The sequence below is a fragment of the Cottoperca gobio genome, unplaced genomic scaffold, assembly GCF_900634415.1.
Source record: "Cottoperca gobio unplaced genomic scaffold, fCotGob3.1 fCotGob3_155arrow_ctg1, whole genome shotgun sequence".
NCBI lineage: Eukaryota > Metazoa > Chordata > Actinopteri > Perciformes > Bovichtidae > Cottoperca > Cottoperca gobio.
The window spans coordinates 392,501-414,007 of record NW_021166812.1 but is presented as its reverse complement, the minus strand read 5'-3'; the positions used below and the strand labels follow the sequence as shown (position 1 = coordinate 414,007).

The 21,507-nt window shown below is 43.8% G+C and overlaps 2 protein-coding genes across 3 annotated transcripts in view; one reads left to right on the top strand and one right to left on the bottom strand.

The window, feature by feature from the left end:
- The window catches only part of ppp4r4 (protein phosphatase 4, regulatory subunit 4), a 16,998-nt gene extending 10,241 nt beyond the window's left edge, over window positions 1-6,757 (top strand). Inside the window, exons 14-26 of one of the 2 annotated variants that reach the window (XM_029426315.1) lie at window positions 117-200; window positions 329-502; window positions 601-706; window positions 1,416-1,563; window positions 1,651-1,795; window positions 1,891-1,929; window positions 2,023-2,094; window positions 2,176-2,233; window positions 2,356-2,433; window positions 4,412-4,502; window positions 5,191-5,252; window positions 5,335-5,683; window positions 6,018-6,757. In XM_029426315.1, coding sequence (XP_029282175.1) covers window positions 117-200; window positions 329-502; window positions 601-706; window positions 1,416-1,563; window positions 1,651-1,795; window positions 1,891-1,929; window positions 2,023-2,094; window positions 2,176-2,233; window positions 2,356-2,433; window positions 4,412-4,502; window positions 5,191-5,252; window positions 5,335-5,683; window positions 6,018-6,063 — 1,452 coding nt within the window. In that variant the 3' untranslated portion in view covers window positions 6,064-6,757. Of the gene's footprint in view, window positions 1-116; window positions 201-328; window positions 503-600; window positions 707-1,415; window positions 1,564-1,650; window positions 1,796-1,890; window positions 1,930-2,022; window positions 2,095-2,169; window positions 2,234-2,355; window positions 2,434-4,411; window positions 4,503-5,190; window positions 5,253-5,334; window positions 5,684-6,017 lie in introns of both variants that reach the window. The other variant, XM_029426314.1, reaches the window with a different exon arrangement.
- The window catches only part of LOC115004631 (protein Z-dependent protease inhibitor-like), a 19,774-nt gene continuing 4,666 nt past the window's right edge, over window positions 6,400-21,507 (bottom strand). The window contains exons 2-6 of the mRNA XM_029426320.1: window positions 19,846-20,140; window positions 19,105-19,398; window positions 18,090-18,363; window positions 17,802-17,949; window positions 6,400-8,133 (exon numbers count right to left, since the gene is read on the bottom strand). Of these exons, the coding sequence (XP_029282180.1) occupies window positions 7,945-8,133; window positions 17,802-17,949; window positions 18,090-18,363; window positions 19,105-19,398; window positions 19,846-20,128 (1,188 nt within the window). The 5' untranslated portion in view covers window positions 20,129-20,140 and the 3' untranslated portion in view covers window positions 6,400-7,944. The remainder of the gene's footprint in view (window positions 8,134-17,801; window positions 17,950-18,089; window positions 18,364-19,104; window positions 19,399-19,845; window positions 20,141-21,507) is intronic.

Sequence of the window (21,507 nt, the reverse complement as noted above, 5' to 3'; positions counted from 1 at the left end):
GTTGTTGTTAAGGTGATGTTGAGGTGTAGTTGTTGTTGTTGAGGTGTTTTTGATGTTGTTTAGGTGCTGATGTGGTTTTTGTTGTTGTTGTTGATGTCGTTTTTGTTGTTGTGAAGGTGTTGGATGCTCTAATGAATCACCTGGAAGAAACTCTGGGGGCAGTTCTTTCCAGAGGAGAGAACCTGGCGCTGGACAACAAGGTGAGAAAACAAACCTCAACACTAAACGCGTTCAACCCGAGTTCATGAGATGTTTTCTTTGTGTTACCTCTCTGATCTCGGTTCTCTCTTGTCCTCTGGTTCCTCAACGTTCTGCGATTCCTCATCAGTTCCCGGAGCTGCTGGCGGCTCTGCTGTTAGCGGAGCACAAGGTCGGATGCTCTCTGCGTTGGCGGCTGCATGAGAAGCTTTTGCAACGTTACAGCTGTTTGGCCAGACTTGTGCCTGGAGAAGTTTTGCACCTGAGCTTCTCCCCTCGCATCTTCACCATCCTTACCACCAATGTCAGCACCACACCACATGACTCAGTACAAGTAAAGCAGGTGAACAGACGGACATGTCACTTCCCTTCCTGTTGTTGTTGTTGTTGTTGTTGTTGCAGAAGGTGTTGCCAGTTCAGAAGGAGGCGGCTCGGACCTTCTGCACATTCCTGCGTTACAACCGCAAACAGGAGCACCGTCAGGAGCTGATGGAGCGACTGATCCAAGGTCAGTCTGTGCTGTCAAGTATGAACACGTATTTAACCTTAGTGTGAAGTATTTAGAAAGGCTTATTTTAAATCATAAACTTCCTGTCTAAACTAAGGGACCGCAGCAGTGTTACGGTGCGGTAAAGGAGTTAATATAACAAAGCTGAATCCAAAAATACAGGTACAAAAACAAAACTGAGGAAGCAAGCTAAGATAATACGAAAACACAAACCAGGAAGACACGAGGAGGCACGAGGAGAACATCCAGAAACAAGGGTGTAACATAAAATGACGATAAGGAACCGACCAACAAGGAACAATGAGACAGACAGGGATATATACACACAGAAACTAATGAAAGGAACAAGACACAGCTGGGAGAGAAAGGCAAGGACACAAGGGCAGGGTGAATGGACACAAGGGCAGGGTGAATGGACACAGGAGGTCCAAATCAACAATCACAGAAAACACACAGACAGGAAGTACAACTAGACATGACACAAGGGGAGTGAACTTTACAAAATAAAACAGGAAACTTAAGTACAACCAGATCGTGGCAAGCAGCACTTAAGATCTGTCGTCCATTTGAAAAACAAACATTTAATTAACACTCAAAGCTTCTCTTCAGGTTTTTAAATGAAACTTTGAACTATTCAGTAGAGCTCTAGTGTGACCGCAGCTTTGAATGGCTGTCCAACAAAATGCTGACATTTCTCCTCATATTTTAGATCTGGCTCAGGGGCGGAGCTACTGGAACCGTCTGAGGTTCCTCGATGTTTGTGAAATGGCCACTGAGATTTTCTCAAGGAAATACTTTAACAAACACTTCCTAATGCCGGCGCTGGAGCTTGTCCATGACCCAGTCGCCAACGTCAGGTAGCACTGTAATATCTGTCTCTCTGACATCAGCTGTCACACACCTATCTATCTCCTTACCTGTCTGTCTGCTCACCTGTCTGTCAGGTACAAGCTGTGCCAGTTGTTGCCCAGATTGCGTTCGTTGCTCCACCTGCCGGCTGACAAACAGCTTTTGCAGCAGCTCGACTTCTGCGTCCAGAAACTCCTCTGCAAAGAAAAAGACAAAGATGTGGTGGCAACCATCCGCAAGGTAACATCTTTTTAACAGAGTATCAGGCCTGCTGTCAGAAGACTCTGAGATAATAATAACTCTGATGGATTAACTGTGTAAAAAATGTTTTTCAGACAGTGTTGGAGCTGGACAAACTGGACCTGGCAGAGCCTGTAAGCTCCTTGTTTTCATCGAGGACTAACGTGTAAATTCCAGCTGAGACTTTGTTTCACTGTAACTGTATCTGGGATGTTTTGTCTCTGCAGTTTCACAAGAGGCAGGAGAGGGATCTGCTGGACCAGAAGAAGGAGAAGGAGGAGACGCTGCTGCTGGAGATGGTGAGTCTGAAGCTGAACGATCTTCAGCCTGAATCACTTCCTGTTGTGTTTAAATGACTTCTCGTATATCGTCAGGAACAGCTGGAGCGCCAGCAGAGTGATGGGAAACTGAACTCTGAGAAACATACAGAGAGAAAAAGTGAGCAAAACTCACCTTTTGTTTCTGATTGCTGTTAGATTTTTAAACTGGAGTCTGGGGGGTTGTTGGAACATATCATTTTATTTATTGATCATAGTGTATGAACTGTGTCTCCTTGACAGGAAGAGACAGTAAAACCAGTCTCTCTGCAACCAAATCCATGTCTGTGTCCTCGTCTGGAGCAGCCTTGTCCTCTTCCGGTGAGACAACAAACAAAAAGCTGAAACTGTTTTGTAGATAAGAAAAATAATATTTTTTGCACAGTCTTTTCAAAGTTCATTAAAGGTTATAATCGATACTCTGCTGTAACAATATATCAAATGACAAACTGAGTTCAAACAGCAGTACATCCATCCATCCATCCATTGTCTACCACTTTTCCGGGGTCAGCTCGCAGGGGCAGCAGCTCTAGTAGGGAATTCCAAACTTTCCTTTTCCGGGCCACATCCGCCAGCTCCGACTGGGGGATCCCGAGGCGTTTCCAGGCCAGTGTGGAGATATCTCCTCCCAGCTGGATGTGCCTGGAACACCTCCCTAGGGAGGCGCCCTAGTGGCATCCTTACTAGATGCTCGACCCACCTCAACTGGCTCATTTCAACGCAAAGGAGCATCGGCTCTACTCCGAGTCTTTCACGGATAGCTGAGCTTCTCACCCTATCTCTAAGGGAGACGCCAGCCAACTGTCTGAGAAAACCCATTTTGGCCGCTTGTACCCGCAATCTCGTTCTTTCGGTCATGACCCTAACCCTAACCCATAGGTGAGGGTAGGAACAAAGATCGCCCGGTAGATCAAGAGCTTTGCCTTCTGGCTCAGCTCTCTTTTCTTCACAACGGTGTGGTAAAGCAAATGCAATACCGCCCCCGCTGCTCCGATTGTCCAGCCAATCTCTCGCTCCATTGTCCGCTCACTCACAAACAAGACCCTGAGGTACTTGAACTCCTTCACTTGGGGTAAGGACTCATTCCCTACCCGGAGCAGGCAATCCACCGGTTTCCTGCTGAGAGCCATGGCCTCATGAATATCACAAACAGGATTGGTGATAAAGTGCTGCCCTGGCGGAGGCCAACATCCACTGGGAACGAGTCACCTGGGGGACCCAGTCATATGCCTTCTCCAGATCCACAAAAAAGAGTTGGTCAGTTGTTCCACAGCCAGGATGGAATCTGCATTGTTCCTCTTCATTCAGAGGTTCGACTACCGGCCGAACCCTCCTTTCCAGTACCTTGGAGTAGACTTTACCAGGGAGTCTGAGAAGTGTGATACCCCTGTAGTTGGCACACACTCTCTGGTCCCCCTTTTTGAATAGGGGAACCACCACCCCGGTCTGCCACCCCCTAGGCCCTGTCCCAGACTTCCATGTAATGTTGACGAGGCATGTCAACCAAGACAGCCTCTTCACACCCACAGCCTTCAGCATTTCTGGATGGATCTCATCAACCCCTGGGGCCTTGCCACTGTGGAGTTGTTTGACTACCTCAGTGACCTCCACCAGGGAAATTGACGATTGCCCCCATCAGCTTCCAGCTCTGCCTCTACCATAGAGGGTGTGTTAGTCGGATTCAGGAGTTCCTCAAAATTCTCCTTCCACCACCCGATAACCTTCTCAGTCAAAGCCAGCAGGGTCCCACCCTTGCTGTAAACAGCTTGGATGGTTCCCCGCTTCCCCCTACTGAGGTGCCGGACGGTTTTCCAGAACCACCTTGGTGCCGAACGAAAGACCTCCATAGCTTCTCTAAACTTCTCCCACACCCGCTGCTTTTCCTCTGCCACGGCTGTTCGGAGTTGTGTCCTCATGATTGTTTAAATAAAATTAAAATAAATCTTATTTCTGTATGTAGCACTTAAATTGGTTTGGCTTATTTTAAGCTATTGTACTGCTGTTTGCACTTATTGTAAGTCGCTTTCGACAAAAGCGTCAGCTAAATGTAATGTCATGTAATGTCATGTAAGGACATTCAGAGCATTAATATAGCACAAACAACTAATAGCTATGTAAAGACATAGTTAGTGCATGTGTGGCTTGCTAATAGCCGCCGCTCTGCACTTCAATCAGATGGTGGGTACCGCTGATAATGCCGTCCTGACACACAACGTTGTCGCGGAAGTGTAGGACCCACCCCCCCTCCCCGCCCCCATCTGTGGAAAACTAACCATTATGATGATTCGTCTTCTTTTAGGTAAAGAGATGAGGAAGGCTAAACTGTCACGGAGTCGATCACTCAGCAGTCAGCCGACGCCATCCAAATCTGCCAACTCAGACAGACCTCTGTAAGTAACTGTAACTGTCACTTCACACCAGCTTAAGTTTCAGCCTTGTTCTGCAGAAAAAGTGAAATCATACGAGATGGACACTGAGACACTCTAAAGGGTGTTGCTCAGAATGCGTTAAAAAGTTATCCCTTAATTAAGGAAAAACATTAGAGGGTCCCGTCTATCACCTGCACTTTTGGGAAGCCGGCAACATTAAAGAAGTGCCCCATGCTCTCCTCCTCTTATTTTGACGGGATCTTGAACACGTTGTTCAGCAGACGGTTTAGAATCAAAAGTGTAAAATCAATTTCTCAACGTTCAGTCATCATTCCTCTCTATGAGTTCATTTTCTTCATTTATTGCCATAAATGTGACCAATTTGTTGTTAGTCAGAGGTTTTAAGAGGTGAGTAAGTTTTTTCCTTACTTTGGTCTTTTGTTCAACAGTTTATTAACTCATTTTAAACAAGTATGAGACCAAAATAAGAACAAAACCTTAATAAACTGTCTACTGACCTGTATTGGTTGAAGTTGTCACCGTGTTACCGTGAAGTCTCCTCAGACTGTGGTCAGTACACTATGTGGTTACAGGTACAACATGAAACTTGTTGCTTGTTTAGTTACTGTGGAGCTCTGTTGGTATCTGGGGTTTTCAAAACAAGGTTGTTAAGTTGTTCTTAATACTGTTTTCTGGCTCTGTGTTTCAGAAAAGTAAAAGAGCTGAGCAGTATGTCTGGACCCGGGAAGTCCTCTATGTTATTGAGCAAAGGTACCTCCTCATACAAACAACTGCATATTGAACTCACTGGCTCTGAGCAGTTTTTTATTCACACATTACTTGTGTTTCATAGACGACTCCTTGAGGACTGCTCACTTCTCTATGGCAACCAAGTCCACTGCCTCTATGCCGGTCCTGATCCGCAGCAACACCACCAGCCTCCTGGAGAGGGCCGGTACACTGGACCACAGGAACAATATGATGGACCAGAGAGACCACAGGACCAGTACCTTGGACCACAGAGACCACAGGACCAGTACCTTGGACCAAAGAGACCAGAGGACAAGTACCTTGGACCAGAGAGACCACTGGACCAGCGCCTTGGACCAGAGAGACTACAGAACCAGTGCCTTGGACCAGCGCAGTAAAACGATGGACCGGGGGTGCGGAGTGAAGGACAGCCAGTCCAGAAAGTTTTCAATGTAAGATATTTCTTAAATGTTCTGGTGGTAGAACCAAGCAGCAACCTCCGGGTCTTAAAAGTGAAGTCAATGCAGAGGTGCCTTAAACTTGCATCCTTTCTAATATCCAGCAGGGGCCGACTCCTCTAGTTACAAAAAGAAGTCAGATTGTATAGACGTCTATGAGAAAATTATCCTACTTCTCACTTGATTTATGGGGGTTAGGGTTAACCTTAATATCGTTGTGGTTTAACCTCGTCGAGGTTTAGTTTAACCTTACTACTGAATACCTCGCCTTGTTTTATCCCAGATCTCCCACAAATAATTAATGTCATTTTTATTTTATTTTTTACAGAAACAGGAAGTCGAACTCTTTCAGCGTCCAGTCGGGAAGAGAATGAAGATGTTGATTTCATCATACATCCAACAAGCCACCAGCCAATCAGCAGTCAGGGTTCACAAGTTGAAGGATGAATAAAGCCCTCAGAACATTACCCAGAATGCAACAGAGACAGTCTGACTTCTATTATCAGAACACTGTGTATTGAAATGATCTCATTCTGTCACCTGATTGGTTCAGTAAACTCCACATACAAACTGTTGCAGTGTTCTTATTGGTTTACCTGCTGACGTGTGATTGGTTGGATTAATGTGACAATAACTATGGTATAATTGTTCTGTGTGTTGATTGGTTTGGAATATGTGATGTTGTGTTAGTGAGATCAGACACGCAGAAGTTCATTTTAATGTTTAATGTTTTACAGTGCAGGTTGTACACATGTTGTATTATAATTCTATATATATTAAATAAGTACAGGAAGGGTTTTCAGACATATAGTACCTAATGCTATGATAGGGGTTGTCATGCTAACGTTTACTAACAAGCTCTAAACATAAAGTCAAGCTGACTCCTGTTATTAACTGTTTGTATCAGAGCTTTGTAATTGTTTTAATGTCAGTCATCCACAAATCAGAGAACCACAGTTACATCAGTAACTCTAATGTCTCAAATAAGGCTCATCACCCTAAATAATACTCCTAGTGGTAGTTCTACTACTGCAATTACTTACATGTAATACTACCTCGTATTTGTTTTGGTGAGGAGAAAAACAAACTAATGCTCTGGATTTAATATCATATAAAATATGTCAGCGTTTGGTCCATGAACAAGACATTTTTGAAGCCTTCTTTAGTTGGTTGACGGTTTCTACTCCCAGGCATCACCATCACCTCAGATCACCACTAAATAACCTGTAAAATATGTTTGTTATCTCAAAGATTACACAACATTGTGTTTGATGTCCATATATGTAAAATGCATTAAATCCAAGAGAGAGTAAAAGGTGTGTTTAATATAAATCCAGAGCATGAATTAGTTATTGTTCTCCAGATTTCCAACCATTATGGTTTGTGACCACTTAAAAATCCCTTTTTTAAATGTTCTTTAACTTGCTTTTAGAGTTTGAAGAGAAATACAATCCAGTAACATTAAAGAAAAGAAAAGTAGGAGTCTACAGCCGTGCTTTGAGCTAAATGCGAACATGCTGATGTTTAGCAGGTATAATAATTAACATGTTCATCTTAGTTTTAGCGTGTTAGCATGCTAAGATTAGCTAATTATCAGTAAACACAATGTCCAGTGGAATGTCATTAGTTATAGAGGTATTTGGTCATAAACCAAAGTAGTGGACACATTAAAATGTTGACCTGATGAAAAGTCAGAGGACCACCAAAGTTCATCCTGAGGGAACATGAAGGATGAACCACATTTCATCACATTTCATCACAATACATCCAATTACAGTTGTTTAAATATGATATATTGAATATTGTCTCAGGACCCCTCAAATATATTTAATGACCCTTTGGGGGGTCTCAGGCCTCAGGTTAGGGAACACTGGAATAGAGTTTAACCTATTTGTACCCGAAGACTTAGTTAGTATGATAAGCAAAAACACCATTATGTTTGTGTTTGAGTCTGTTACCAGAACTGCAAAGTCTACCAAATGAAGTCTACAAAACGAAAGAAACAAAATTATTAAAAAGGTGCTGGATGATTAAAATAATATCAATATTAAATGTTCTAAATTTTACGTTATAGTCTTACCAATATATTGTATATCATAAATATATGATTTTCTTTTTTATCACTATATGTGTGCATATCTTTGATATTCCACTTATTGACCGTTTTTCAGATCATAAATATCAAATACTTGGTTGTGCTCCTTGTAGTTTTTATTATCATACTACATCTAGTCTTTGGGCAGGGACGGCTGCTTTTATTTCCTGGAGGGGTCAAGGACTCGGCCTATCGACAGCACAGTGCTGGTCGTCTGCAGATAGGTGATGAGGAGGAACGGTCTGTTGACGGTCAGTCGAGGAGTCGGAGTGGAAAACACAATGACTCCGCCTCCTGCAGTGACGTCATCGCTGCTCTCATCGACGGACATGACAGATTTATGATAAATCTAAAAAAACAAACAAGAAAGTGTTTCAGACAGGAAGTGTTTCACAATAAAAGACAAAACTAAGACATTTAATAGGAACACAATAATGCAAGTAACTCCAACACCACCCTCAGCCCCGTCAGATGGGATCAAGTACCTCTAACTGAAGAAGTACCACGAGCCGCGGTGCAGAGCCTTGCAGTGAAGGAAGCTAGTTAGCTTTGTTTCTATGGTTACCTCCCCTGCTTGCCTGTGCCGCTTCATACAGCTGTTATCTCATTGGTTGCGCTTGCGTTCAAATAATTTGAACTTTAAGCGCAGCTTGGTTCCAATTTTGAGCGGTGCACGACGCCAAGGGTAGCGCTTCTGTTTAGTCGGGTGGCACTATTCTCTCGATAGGAAAACGACACAGCCTAGCGCAGAACTGGTCTGATTCACCAGACCAGTCACCTGATCTGTATGTTAAGCGCGTCATTTCCGTTCATGTTTCTGTGTTGTGGGTACAGTGTTGCCAACTTGACGACTTTCTCGCTAAATCTAGCGACTTTCCAAACCCTCTTGGCGTCTTTCTTTGTTAAAAGCTACTAGCGACAAATCTGGCGACTTTTTCTGGTGTTATTGGAGACTTTTGGAGACTTTCTGATGTTTTGGAGACTCTGACGTGAAGCACGTATTGTTCTGCAGTTACTGTCCTCAACGAGCAGCGGGATGCTGCCGTGAACCCTCCGCAGTCCCAAAGCTCTCACAGTCGGTCAGTTTCACAGTCGCCTCGCACAGCAGCTGCAGTCAGAGCAGAGAGGAGACCCTCACTCTCCCGTGTCCAGACTGCAAATGAATCGCGCATGCACAAAGCCGCCGCTTATCCCGCCCTTACAAAGTGGGATGTAAATGTTTATTTACTGTCACACTAAAATAAATGACTACATTTGACTCACATGTAATGCAGAGCAGCTTATTACTCTTCATTAAAGGACTTACGAAATGATAAACATGAATTTCTACTGATTATAGTAAATGCTATTTGTGGTGTAAAATGATGTGTTATTTATGACACAATGATCGCAGTATTTAATAAATCACGATTTAGTATGTCGACCACCGAGGGTTTACATTGCCGCTACCGGAAACACCCGACACCATGTTCTGACTCACAAGTAGAATACAGTCCACCAGTTGAATACACAGACACCACGGCAGACGTGGCAATGTCGGACTCTGGCTCGGATATTTCGACAGAATCGAGTGACAGTGAGTCGTCAATAGACTCGTTGCACCTTCAAGAAGAGGAGTTTATTGAAGAGGATGTCGGTGTCGTGGAATCAGATCATGCGGGCAAGTTTAACGTGGTGGAAACAGCAGCTCGAGACACAGTATTCAAAATGGAGACACAGACAGCAGCGAACATGCGGATGATGGTGACGTTGATCCTGCATTTGGCGGAGATCTTCTGCGGCAACAGAACACAGACAGGTATATACATTTGACTATAGTTAATAGAACATCCGACACTGTGGTCAGCAGCACTGGAGCGCCACAGGGCACAGTACTCTCCCCTGTCTTGTTCACCATCTACACCTCTGATTTCCAGCACAACTCTGAGCTCTGCCACATGCAGAAATACTCAGATGACACTGTGATCGTTGGCTGTGTCAGGAATGGACAAGATGGGGAGTACAGGAGCCTGGTGGAGGACTTTGTGAGGTGGTCCAAGTCGAACCATCTGCAGCTGAACACCTCCAAGACCAAGGAGATGGTGGTGGATTTCCAAAGGATCAAGCCACACCTGCAACCTGTGTCCATCGAGGGGTGGAGGTGGTCAGGTCCTACAAATATCTGGGCCTGCAGCTGGACGACAAGCTGGGCTGGACAGCAAATATGGCACTCTTCATAAGAAAGGGCAGAGTCGTCTGTACTTCCTGAGAAGGCTGGGGTCCTTCAAAATCTGCAAAAAACTACTGTTGATGTTCTACCAGTCTGTGGTGGCCAGCGCTCTCTTCTATGCTGTGGTGTGTTGGGGAGGAAGCAGCAAGAAGAGGGATGCTGGGCGGCTGGACAGACTGGTGAGGAGGGCTGGCTCTGTAGTGGGCACAGAGCTGGACTCCCTGGTGACAGTAGCAGAGAGAAGGACCCTTGATAAACTGTCATCCATCCTGGACAACGCCCACCACCCTCTGCACAGCATATTCACCTGACAGAGGAGCGTGTTCAGCGGCAGACTGCTATCCCTGTCCTGCTCCACAGACAGGCTCAAGAACTCTTTTGTCCCCCTGGCCATAAGACTGTACAACTCCTCTTGGTGATGGCAGGGGGATTCACATTCAGATTCAGATAGATGGGTAATTGTGTAAATGTTTTAAGCTACTGGATGCCTGAATTTCCCTCGGGATAAATAAAGTATCTATCTATCTATCTATCTATCTATCTATCTATCTATCTATCTATCTATCTATCTATCTAGAACTTCCCAATAAATAGTGAATACATTATAATAAAACGTAACATTATCCTCGATTGTAAATAGATCGCAAGCTATCCTCTATCGAGTCGATAGCTTGGTTTCCTTGAATTGTTATGAATCCGACTAGTTGTCCGCAAATTGCTCGATAGCTAAATATTCAATTATTTCTCTACTTGGACACATCGACGTCTGTAAAGCTTGACAACTTGATTCTTTCTCGAAGTTTCTGCGGTTGAGGTTCTATCGTTGTGTCTAATGTCAAACGTCATATATTACGAGGCTGTATATAAAGCATTAGCTATGAGCTAACAAACAGACCGGAGGACAGCGCTGGTTTATAAAGTATAGTCTGTATACTGACCGTCTCACCTATAGTGCTTACGAGCCTGTCATCAAACACAGGCATATAAATAGTATGACATTAAGAAGACGTTAATATTGGCCTTTTCTCTGGATATTGCATATTGTGTACATGTCCTTACCACTCTTCTTTTGTACATTTAGGTGTACATGTGAAAACTGTACAATTATGGAAGCAATTGAAGAGCTGCTGCCAAGAAAAGAATGTCATGGAGGAACTCAATGAATATGAGGGACATGGTGCAAACAACCTGCAGAACAGATCACCCAGGATTCAAATCAAATTGTCTGGATGTTTGGGTGTTGCAGACAGCCTACCACAGGTAGTCAAAGAGGGACAGACAAGCAGGTGCTCAGCCACGTAATGAGGAAGTTACTTGTGTGCACAAATGTGTAGAGGTCAGAAACTTTGATGTATTTATGGGAAGTCGAATGGTCACTCTGGCACAGTCACAGAATAAATAGATAAATAAGCAAATAAGGTTGAAGTGATTACCATTGACATGTATTATCTTGTATGGTACAGAATGTATCACTATATGGCATACCGCCAGCTGGTGAGATTCTGTTGGGGAATACTTGGTAAGAACCACAGAATGCCATCATGTGCCATTCAAAAGATCTGTGCTACGTTTCCACACAATGTCAGTTCAGTGATTGAATCTGCTTCTATACAGCACAACAGCATCCCTCTTGTTTGGTTCTTCCACCGACTGCTGAGTGGAGCTGGGACTTCCAAAGGTTCCTCATCAACATTGTCTTGGCACAAAGCGTAGAGTCTCGGTCAAGAGTTCAGTAACATACTCTGCAAAAAATATGTTTTATAATCAAGCATTATATATAATATGCATATATGTGTGTGTGTGTATATATATATATATATATATATATATATATATATATATATATATATATATATATATATATATATATATTATGATGCTGACCTTTGGAACAACCAACTTGGATTGGAACTTGCAGTCCAGCTGACCTGACACATGGTCGCCTGCATGGACTTGTGGTGTGTCCGTGGAGGGGGATCCGTCTGCACAGCAATTTCTTTCTGACATGTCTGAAATGTACAAAACACAACTTTACTAATAAATCTTTCAAACCAGCTTGAAATTGTATTGCATGTTTATACATGTCTGCGTAAAGAACATATCTAATAACATTCATAATAAAAGATGTGGTTGAATTGATTGAGAGAGCAATGATATCAAATTAAACAAATATATGAATTATGTACATGCATGTGGTGATTGTATGTTTAATACGTCATGTGCAGGTCTACTGGTACTACAACTGTAATATACAGCTGACGTACAGTCTGTATACTTACTGCTGTACACACAGCTCCCTCCCCAGTGTGGACGTCCAACAGATGGTCGCTGATCATACAGGTGTCCTCAGTTCTGTCAGTGGCTTCATTCACCAATGTTTCAACACCTCTGTAATAATAGGGCGATCGTTAAACGTTAAATAGACTCACGCTTTTACTCAAACTACAGAATAAAATGGGGAAGCCTGTTATAAACATTGAATCTATACTTAATTAAGCTAATGAAGTGTAATTAGCTAAAGTTATTAATACTACAAACAATAACACAGATATCGGCTAGGGCCTGGTGTAAACTCGTTACATACAGTAGGTCTAGACCGATGATGGCTTTATGCTTGAAACAATAAATACAGTAAACAAGTAGCACGGCTTACCTTCGCTCTCTCCCTTTTGGCGAATGCACTTCGTTGTCTCTCTGGTGGAGGACTCTGCACCGGCAGACGTGTTTGAGTCGGCGTGCTGGCTTGTGCTGGCTGGGGTCTGTATTGTATTGTAGGCACAGCTTCTGCGTTCAGTTTTAAATTCTTTTTTAATCTAATTTCCTTGGCGAGCATAGTTTGTTCGAAACACGATCTCTCAAAGTGCTGCCCTCAAATCATCGGTTTCATCGACGCACTTGTCCATAAACGCGACATTTTATCCTCTTTTGGCCACAGAAAGCTGGAGACGGCCCCATATCCCCACACAACACATCGCTTCACAAGTATCCTTGACGATCGATTGTTGTCCATTCTTTCTCGTAATAATAATAATAATTGACAGCCGTGTTCTACTTGACGTCATCACCCGAACATTGCTGAAGTGGATGCTCCCGGCGCAGCGACCGATTGTTGTTAGCGGAAGTCATTTTTATGCTGTTATGATCGTGATTTATTACGAATACATCTATATTAAAAATATATATATGGCACATTTCACAATAGATATGTAACTTCTATCATATACCAAGCCCAATAACACTGACGAAATATCATTTCGTAGGCCCTTTAATAGAAGAAAATATGAACAACCCCAGCACTTTTCAGCACTGAGGCTGACAGAGAGCCACAGCTCTACAGAGCCTTCTATTCCGATATCTCTCAGTAGTGACGACTTCATGAGCTTTTTTAACAATAAAATTATAATTATTAGAGACAAAATTAATCTCCTCCTGCCCTCAATTGGTAATGACTTAACTTCAACCGCTGGAATTTTAAAAACATCTGTAACTCCTGAAATATATCTAGACTGTTTTACTCCAATCAACCTTAACTTCAACAATCTCATCGTCTAAGCCAGGGGTGGGCAAACCTTTTGACCTAACCCATTTACTGGAAAAAGATCATGGAAAAAGATCACTTTCAACATTCAAAACATATTATTACCCAACGAAATACTCAAGCTCAATAATTTCTAATTGTTTTAAACCCCGCAAAATAATGGACGGATTGTCCTGAGAGATAGACTGTATTAAATATCCTGCCTGCAGCAGAAACTAGAAAGGGGTCTTTAAATTGAGAGCGATGTGCGGCGTGTTAATTAAGCTACTGTACCGCTGCTGTGCGTAAATGCGCACATTGCTCTTAATTAAAAGACGCTCCATCCAAACTTTCCATATGCATTTTTTTCATAACACAGTAGAGAAACTCACATTTCAGTGGGAACAGTGTTGTTGGTCTCCCTTTTTTGCCAGTGCATCAAAGTCTGGAGTTAGTTTTGTTGTGGCAATTCTCAGGATAGATCTGAGGTGTTGGTCAGTTAACCGGGATCTGTGACGGGCTTTGTTGATGTTCATGACGCTGAAAGTCTGCTCACACACGTAGGTCGAGCCAAACAATGCCAGCATCTTCTGTGCCGTCCTCCGGAGGTTTGGAAACGTGGCTTCGTTAAGTGAAGCGTAAAAGTCATTCAGTTCAAGAGACTTGAACTTCTCCTATGAGACGGAGTCAGACTGAAGATCGATCAGCTCCAATTGCAGCTCATGCGGTGCCGTTTCGGGGTCTTGTGACAGGGGACAGGACACCAGCTGAGGTGACTTGTCAATTTTTTCAAAATCAGAGAACCGACGGCAGAATTCTCTGTGCATGTCGTCCAGTGATTTGCAGTATTTCTTCACGTTTCGGATGGCCTCTTTCTGCATGGCCAGTGTGGGAAAATGAGCGAAAGATTTGTTTGACATTTGCCTGGAGAATAAAATCAGCTTGGATTTGAAGGCTCTCACATTTGTGTACATGTCGTGCACAAACTGATCTTTCCTCTGCATCTTAACGTTCAGCTCATTCATGTGTGACAATATGTCCACAGCAAACGCAAAGTCACAAAGCCAGTCCGTGTCGGTCAGCTCAGGGAATTTGTCGGATTTCCCCATTAGCTCCAAAAACGAGCGAATCTCCTCTTTGAGCTCCCACACTCGTTGACACACTTTCCCCCAAACTTAACCAGCGGACACGAGAGAGTGGTAAAGTAAGTCCTGGTGATCCGCATCGGTTTCCTCTAGGAACGTAATGAACTGACGGTGATTAAGTCCCCTTGCTCATATGAAGTGAACGAGTTTTACAACTGGATCCACGACATGATTAAGCTGCAATACAGACTTACACAGAGATTCTTGATGAATGATGCAGTGAAGAAAAATAACATCCTGGTCAGGGTTTTCTTCTTTTACTTTATCCTGGATTCTTTTCAGCAGCCCGACGTTTTTTCCAGTTAAATTTGGCGATCCATCCGTGGTGACACTGGCAAGTTTACTCCAAGGCAGCTTCATTCTCTCGATGACAGCAGACACCTGTTCATATAAGTCCTCTCCTCGCGTTTTCCCCTTCAGCGATTCCATGCTCAAAAGCTCCTCCGTTATCTCAAAACTGTCATTAATCCCTCGGATAAAAATTAGGAGCTGAGCAGTGTCTTTTATGTCGTTACTTTCATCCAGTGCTAGTGAATATAACTTAAAGGACTCCGCCTTTTTGTTTAACTCGCTGACTATATCTTCGTCAAGCAGTTCCACACGGCGAGTCGGCGGGCCGGATTAAAGAGCCTAACGGGCCGTATATGGCCCGCGGGCCGTAGTTTGCCCATGTCTGGTCTAAGCCATCAACCTGTCTTTTAGACCCGATTCCAACTAAACTGTTTAAAGAAGTTTTACCCTTAATTAACACCTCGTTTTTAAATATGATCAACCTGTCTCTATTATCTGGCTACGTACCACAATCCTATAGGCCGATATCTAACCTTCCCTTTCTCGCTAAGATCCTCGAGAAAGCAGTCGCAAAACAGTTGTGTGATTTTTTACATAATAATAGTTTATTTGAGGTTTTTCAGTCTGGATTTAGAGTTCATCATAGCACAAAGACGGCACTGGTGAAAGTTACCAATGACCTTCTATTGGCATCAGACAAAGGACTTGTCTCTGTTCTTGTCTTGTTAGACCTCAGTGCTGCTTTCCACACTGTTGATCAGGACATTCTACTACAGAGACTGGAACATTGTGTTGGCATAAAAGGAACCACACTAAGCTGGTTCAAGTCCTATTTATCTGAGCGATCTCAATTTGTACTTGTTAACGATAAATCCTCCATGACAGCCAAAGTCAGTCTTGGAGTTCCGCAGGGTTCTGTACTTGGACCGATTCTATTCACCTTATATATGCTTCCTTTGGGCAATATTATAAGGAACCACTCTATAAACTTTCATTGTTGTTAATTTGGCCTCCAGTACCACCGTAAGGAATCTCTGCATTATCTTTGATCAGGATCTGTCTTTTAACTCCCACATAAAACAAATCTCAAGGACTGCCTTCTTTCATCTACGTAACATTGCAAAAATAAGACACATCCTGTCTCAAAATTATGCAGAAAAACTAGTCCATGCATTTGTTACTTCAAGACTGAATTACTGCAACTCATTGTTATCAGGTTGTCCCAAAAAGTCGCTTAAGACTCTTCAGTTGATCCAAAATGCAGCGGCACGTGTATTGATAAGAACAAGGAAACGGGATCATATTACTCCTGTATTAGCTGCTCTGCACTGGCTCCCTGTAAAATACAGAATAGAATTCAAAATCCTTCTCCTGACTTACAAAGCAATTAATGGTCAGGCTCCAGCATATCTTAAAGATCTCATAGTACCTTATAAACCAATTAGAGTATTGAGCTCCCAGACTGCAGGGTTACTTGTGGTTCCTAGAGTCTCTAAGAGTACAATGGGACACATTTAAGAGCAGGCTAAAGACTTTCCTTTTTGATAAAGCTTATAGTTAGGGCTGGCTCAGGTTTGCCTTGGATCAGCCCCGGGGGACACCTCCCTGCTCTCCTCCTTCTCTTCCTCTCTCCTCCCGTCCCTCTCTTCTCCCTCTCTACCTGTATGCATTTATGTAAATGTTTGTTACTAACACAGCATCCGGAGCATCATCCCCGGAGTTTCTGTCTCTCATGTGGCAGGTTGCCACTGATAAAGTTTACGTCAGGATCAGGAATTGTGGCTGTGCCTGCTGCTCTGGTCCTGCTGGACACCAGGAAGCCTTTTTGACATTTTCCTGGATTCATCCAAACTTTCTCTTTTTCAACACAACATAATTTCTGTCAAATGTTGTATTTGTACTATGTTGTTTATCCTGTACACACGACATCTATTGCACGTTTGTCCGTCCTGGGAGAGGGATCCCTCCTCAGTTGCTCTCCCTGAGGTTTCTTCCATTTTTCCCCCTTTAATTGTGGGGTTTCTTTTAGAAAGTTTTTCCTTGTGCGATGCGAGGGTCTAAGGACAGAGGGTCTAAGGACAGAGGGTCTAAGGACAGAGGGTGTCGTAACCTGTACAGTCTGTAAAGCACACTGAGACAAATGTATAATTTGTGATATTGGGCTATATAAATACATTTGATTTGATGTGATTAGAACAATTTTACCACTGATAATGTGAAAGCAGCTTTAGGAACCTAAGGGAAGAACATGAGGGGAACTTGAAGGAACCTGAGGGAAAACAGTGAGGGCACCTTTAGAAACCTGAGGAAAGAAACTAAGGGGACCTTAAGGAACCTGCGGGAAGAACCTGAAGGGACCTTATGAAACCTGGGGGAAGACACTGAGGGGACCTTAAGAAACCTGAGGGAAGAACCTGAGGGAACCTTAATTAACCCAAAGGAACCTGAGGGGACCTTAAGGAACCTGAGGGAAAACCCTGAGGAGACCTTAAAATAAGGGAAGAACCAGAGGAGAACATAAGGAATCAGATGGAAGAACATAAAGGAACCTGAGGGAAGAACCTCAGGTTCCTTAAGGTTTCCTCAGGTTCTTCCCTCAGGTTCCTTTAAGGGAACTTAAGGTACCTGAGGGAAGAACCTGAAGGAACCTGAGATGATCTTAAGGAACCTGAAGGAAGAACCTGAACCTTATAGGGAATGTTGCAATGTGGGTTACATGCACAATATATGATGTTCAGCTTCCCTCCATATTACCGATGTTTGGAGCTCCCCACTCATTTGCTGGCGAGAGTTCGACGTATGACGCAAAATGACGCAATATCTTCTTTTCCAAGTGAACTCAAACATTGACTCACCTGTGTTAGTTTGAGTCCTTGATCTCCGCCCATGTTGCTGAGGTCAGCGTCGTCCTGAAACACCTGAGTGATGTTGAGAGTCTGCAGGATGTCACGTAGAGAGTAGGAACGCTCCAACAGGAAGCGAGGAAGCTGCACCTCCAACTTTCTGTTAATAAAGCATCAGAATTGTTGTTTTGTTCATTGTTTGTAAAATAAATGAACAAGGAAGGAATTGAGGAAGGGTAAAAAGGAGAAAGAAGGTAGGAGATAAGGATGTAGGAGATAAGGATGTAGAAGGTGTCTAACGTCTTCTTCAGCTGTCTGATCCAGGCCTGGATCTTTTCTCCGGTCACTTCCTCTTCGACTGCAGTGACAGCCACATTTTCATCAGGCAGCACGACCAACATGGCTGCCCCGCCCGCCATCGGCAGCTTCAGCACGCCGACCTTCAGAGAGCGGTCGTACGCCAGGAAGTACCTATCGGTCCGGAACATCATGGGAACCATGACGACGTGATACTTGTCCACATAGAAACGCTCATCCTGAGTCAGAGACGCGTTAAAAGATGGACTGAACCGGGCTGCAACACACACAAAACGTTATTTATACACACAGAAGCAACTTTATTTATACAAGACAAAACTTTTTATCTATCGGTGCAGTCTACCGGCATTAGACCTACAGAATTCAAACTAATTGCTAACTGGGGGTCCGTTTCCCAGAGCTGCCGCACACTGTCCTCCCAACAAAGCAGCCTCTGGGCAGCGGGGAGGACGTTTCCTTGTTTCTGCCACTTTGGATTTAGTCCAATAAACAAACTATCACAGCATACACAGACCGTAAATACACAGATAGCTAAAGTAAACTGTAGGCCGACGCCACACATGAAGATAAAAAAAATATTTTGACCAACTGTCAGAGTTTTAGCAGTTTGACCAATTTTGCATATTCTTGCCCTGCTGTTAGTTAGTAGTAGACTTTTTCAAATTGTATAATAACTGATGACAGTAAATTTAGATTGTATTGACCCAGTATGAGAGGCGAAATAACTGTCTTTTATTATCTAGTTTGTCAGTCATAACTGAAAAAGAACTCTGTTGAGTTGCACATGCTCAGTACCGATCGGCAGGATGTACTGATCGGGTAACGAGTGACGCGTGATGTTGTTGTTCCTGTGTAGTATAAATGAGTTGATAAATGATAACGTGATATCGGATCGATGAGAAGACTTGCGTACCCACAGATGCCCGACCCAGCATTTTACGCTGTATCGGAGGTATTTCTGGTATCGTATTGGAACAACTCTACTGGGGAAACTTACTCTGGTAGGCGGCGGCGGTGGCGAGCAGCAGCTGGGTCTGGGGGTCGAGATCAGTCACCAGCTCCTTGACGCTGTCTCCGGTCTTCTCCTGGGCCCAGAGATTGATTGTGTTGGCGGCTTCTTGCGGCACCGTGTAGGCCAGACTCTGAGCATTCCCCCTAAACTTCGTCTGAACCAGGTCCAGGTAAGCCGACGACACCTGAAAGCCTAGGGCGGGAAGGATGTACACGGCCTCCCTCAGGTTCATATCGAGGCTCCCCTGCTGGACGGTGGTGCTCAGACTCTGAAACAGATCTGAGAACAGCAGAGACGAACTGTAAAATCGCAGTTAATGGCTAAAATACTGACCCAATCCCTATCAGCCTGAGGCCTAAACCCTGAGCCTTAAGGGAGCAACGGACCTCAGCAGCTCAGCGAAGATGATGTGGAGACACTTATCTCGTAACGTGGTGAATCCAAGACCTGTGTTTGTGGTTTTGGTTTATATTTCACATTTTCTACTTTCTGATTTGAAGGTCAAAAATCTATTTCGTAATTTCTGTCAAAACAGCATCATTTAGCAAAATAAAAATAAATGTTTGTTGAATAAACTTGGTGTGTAATATATTAAAGTTTATATTACTCTGATTCCATGTATTCCATCTTAAATCCATAATGTTTCTGTGTACATTTAATACACCAGGCTGAACATGTGCTTCCCCTGGTAATCCCATTGGGATTGGGTCCCGACCTTTGACCTACCTGGGAGGTTCTGCGAGTCCAGGCCCGTCAGGCTGAGTCCTTGCAGCAGCTGCTCCCGAGTCGGCCCATTGGCGGCGCTCAGCAGTGCCAACAGCGCGGCAGACAGCGTGAAAGTTGACAGAAAGACGTTGTCGTCGGTCCTGCTGGAGACAGCTCGGTACAGACGGGCGGCGAAGTCTGCGTTCCTATTATTCAGATCCTGCACCGAGGAGCCGATGGGCTGAGAGGAGGCTGGACTCAGCAGGAGGAGGCCGACCAATAAGAGAAGGACGGAGGGAGTCATGGTCACAGTGCCCTGTGGTAGAGTAAATATTCATATGTTCTATGTGAGAAGCATTTAAAATCAACCCTCAGTCATATTTACAGGCTTCATGACATTAAAAGACGTTATATTAATCTGTGACATATTTCTAATGTCATCATTAACCTGCAATCTGTGAGACATATTCATAGACATATATATATATATATATATATATATAGATACATATATATGTGTATATATATATGTGTATACAGTATATCTCAAAAGTGAGTACACCCTTTAGATTTTTGCAAATATTCTGTTATATCCTTTCAGGGGATAACATTATCCTACTGAAACTTTGATATAACTTAAAGTAGTCAGTGTGCTGCTTGAATAACAGTATAGATTTATTGTCCTTTGAAAATTACTCAGTACACAGCTGTTAATGTCTAAACAGCTGGCAACAAAAGTGAGTACACCCCATAGTGAACATGTCCTAATTGTGCCCAATGATGTTGTTTTCCCGCCCTGGTGTCATGTGACTCGTTAGTGTTACAAGGATTCAGGTGTAAATGATAAGCAGGGCTGTTAAATTTGGTGTTTTGGGCACAATTCTCTCTGAATGCTGGACAACATGGCACCTCATGGCAAGGAACTCTCTGAGCGGCTGAAAAAAAGGATTATTGCGCTTCACAAAGATGGCCTTGGCTATAAGAAGATTGCCAACACCATGAAAATGAGTTGCAGCACAGTGGCTAAGATCATACAGCGGTTTTCCAGGACAGGTTCCACTCGGAACAGGCCTCGCCAGGGTCGACCAAAGAAGTTGAGTCCACGTGCTCAGCGTCATATCCAGAGGTTGGTTTCCAAAAATAGACGTGCGAGTGCTTCCAGCATTGCTGCAGAGGTTGCAGAAGTGGGATGTCAGCCTGTCAGTGCCCAGACCATACGCCGCACACTGCATCAAATCGGTTTGTATGGCCGTCGCCCCAGACAGAAGCCCCTTCTGAAACCGATGCATAAGAAAGCCCGCAAACAGTTTGCTGAAGACAATGAATCCAAGAACATGAGTTACTGGAACCATGTCCTGTGGTCTGATGAGACCAAAATAAACCTGTTTGGGTCAGATGGTGTCCGGCGTGTGTGGCGGCACCCTGGTGAGGAGTACCAAGACAAATGTGTTTTGCCTACAGTCAAGCATGGTGGTGGCAGCATCATGGTCTGGGGCTGCATGAGTGCTGCCGGCACTGGGGAGCTGCATTTCATTGAGGGACACATGAATTCCAATATATACTGTGACATCCTGCAGCAGAGCATGATCCCCTCTCTTCGGAAACTGGGCCGTAGGGCAGTTTTCCAACATGATAATGACCCTAAACACACCTCCAAGATGACAACGGCCTTGCTGAAGAAGC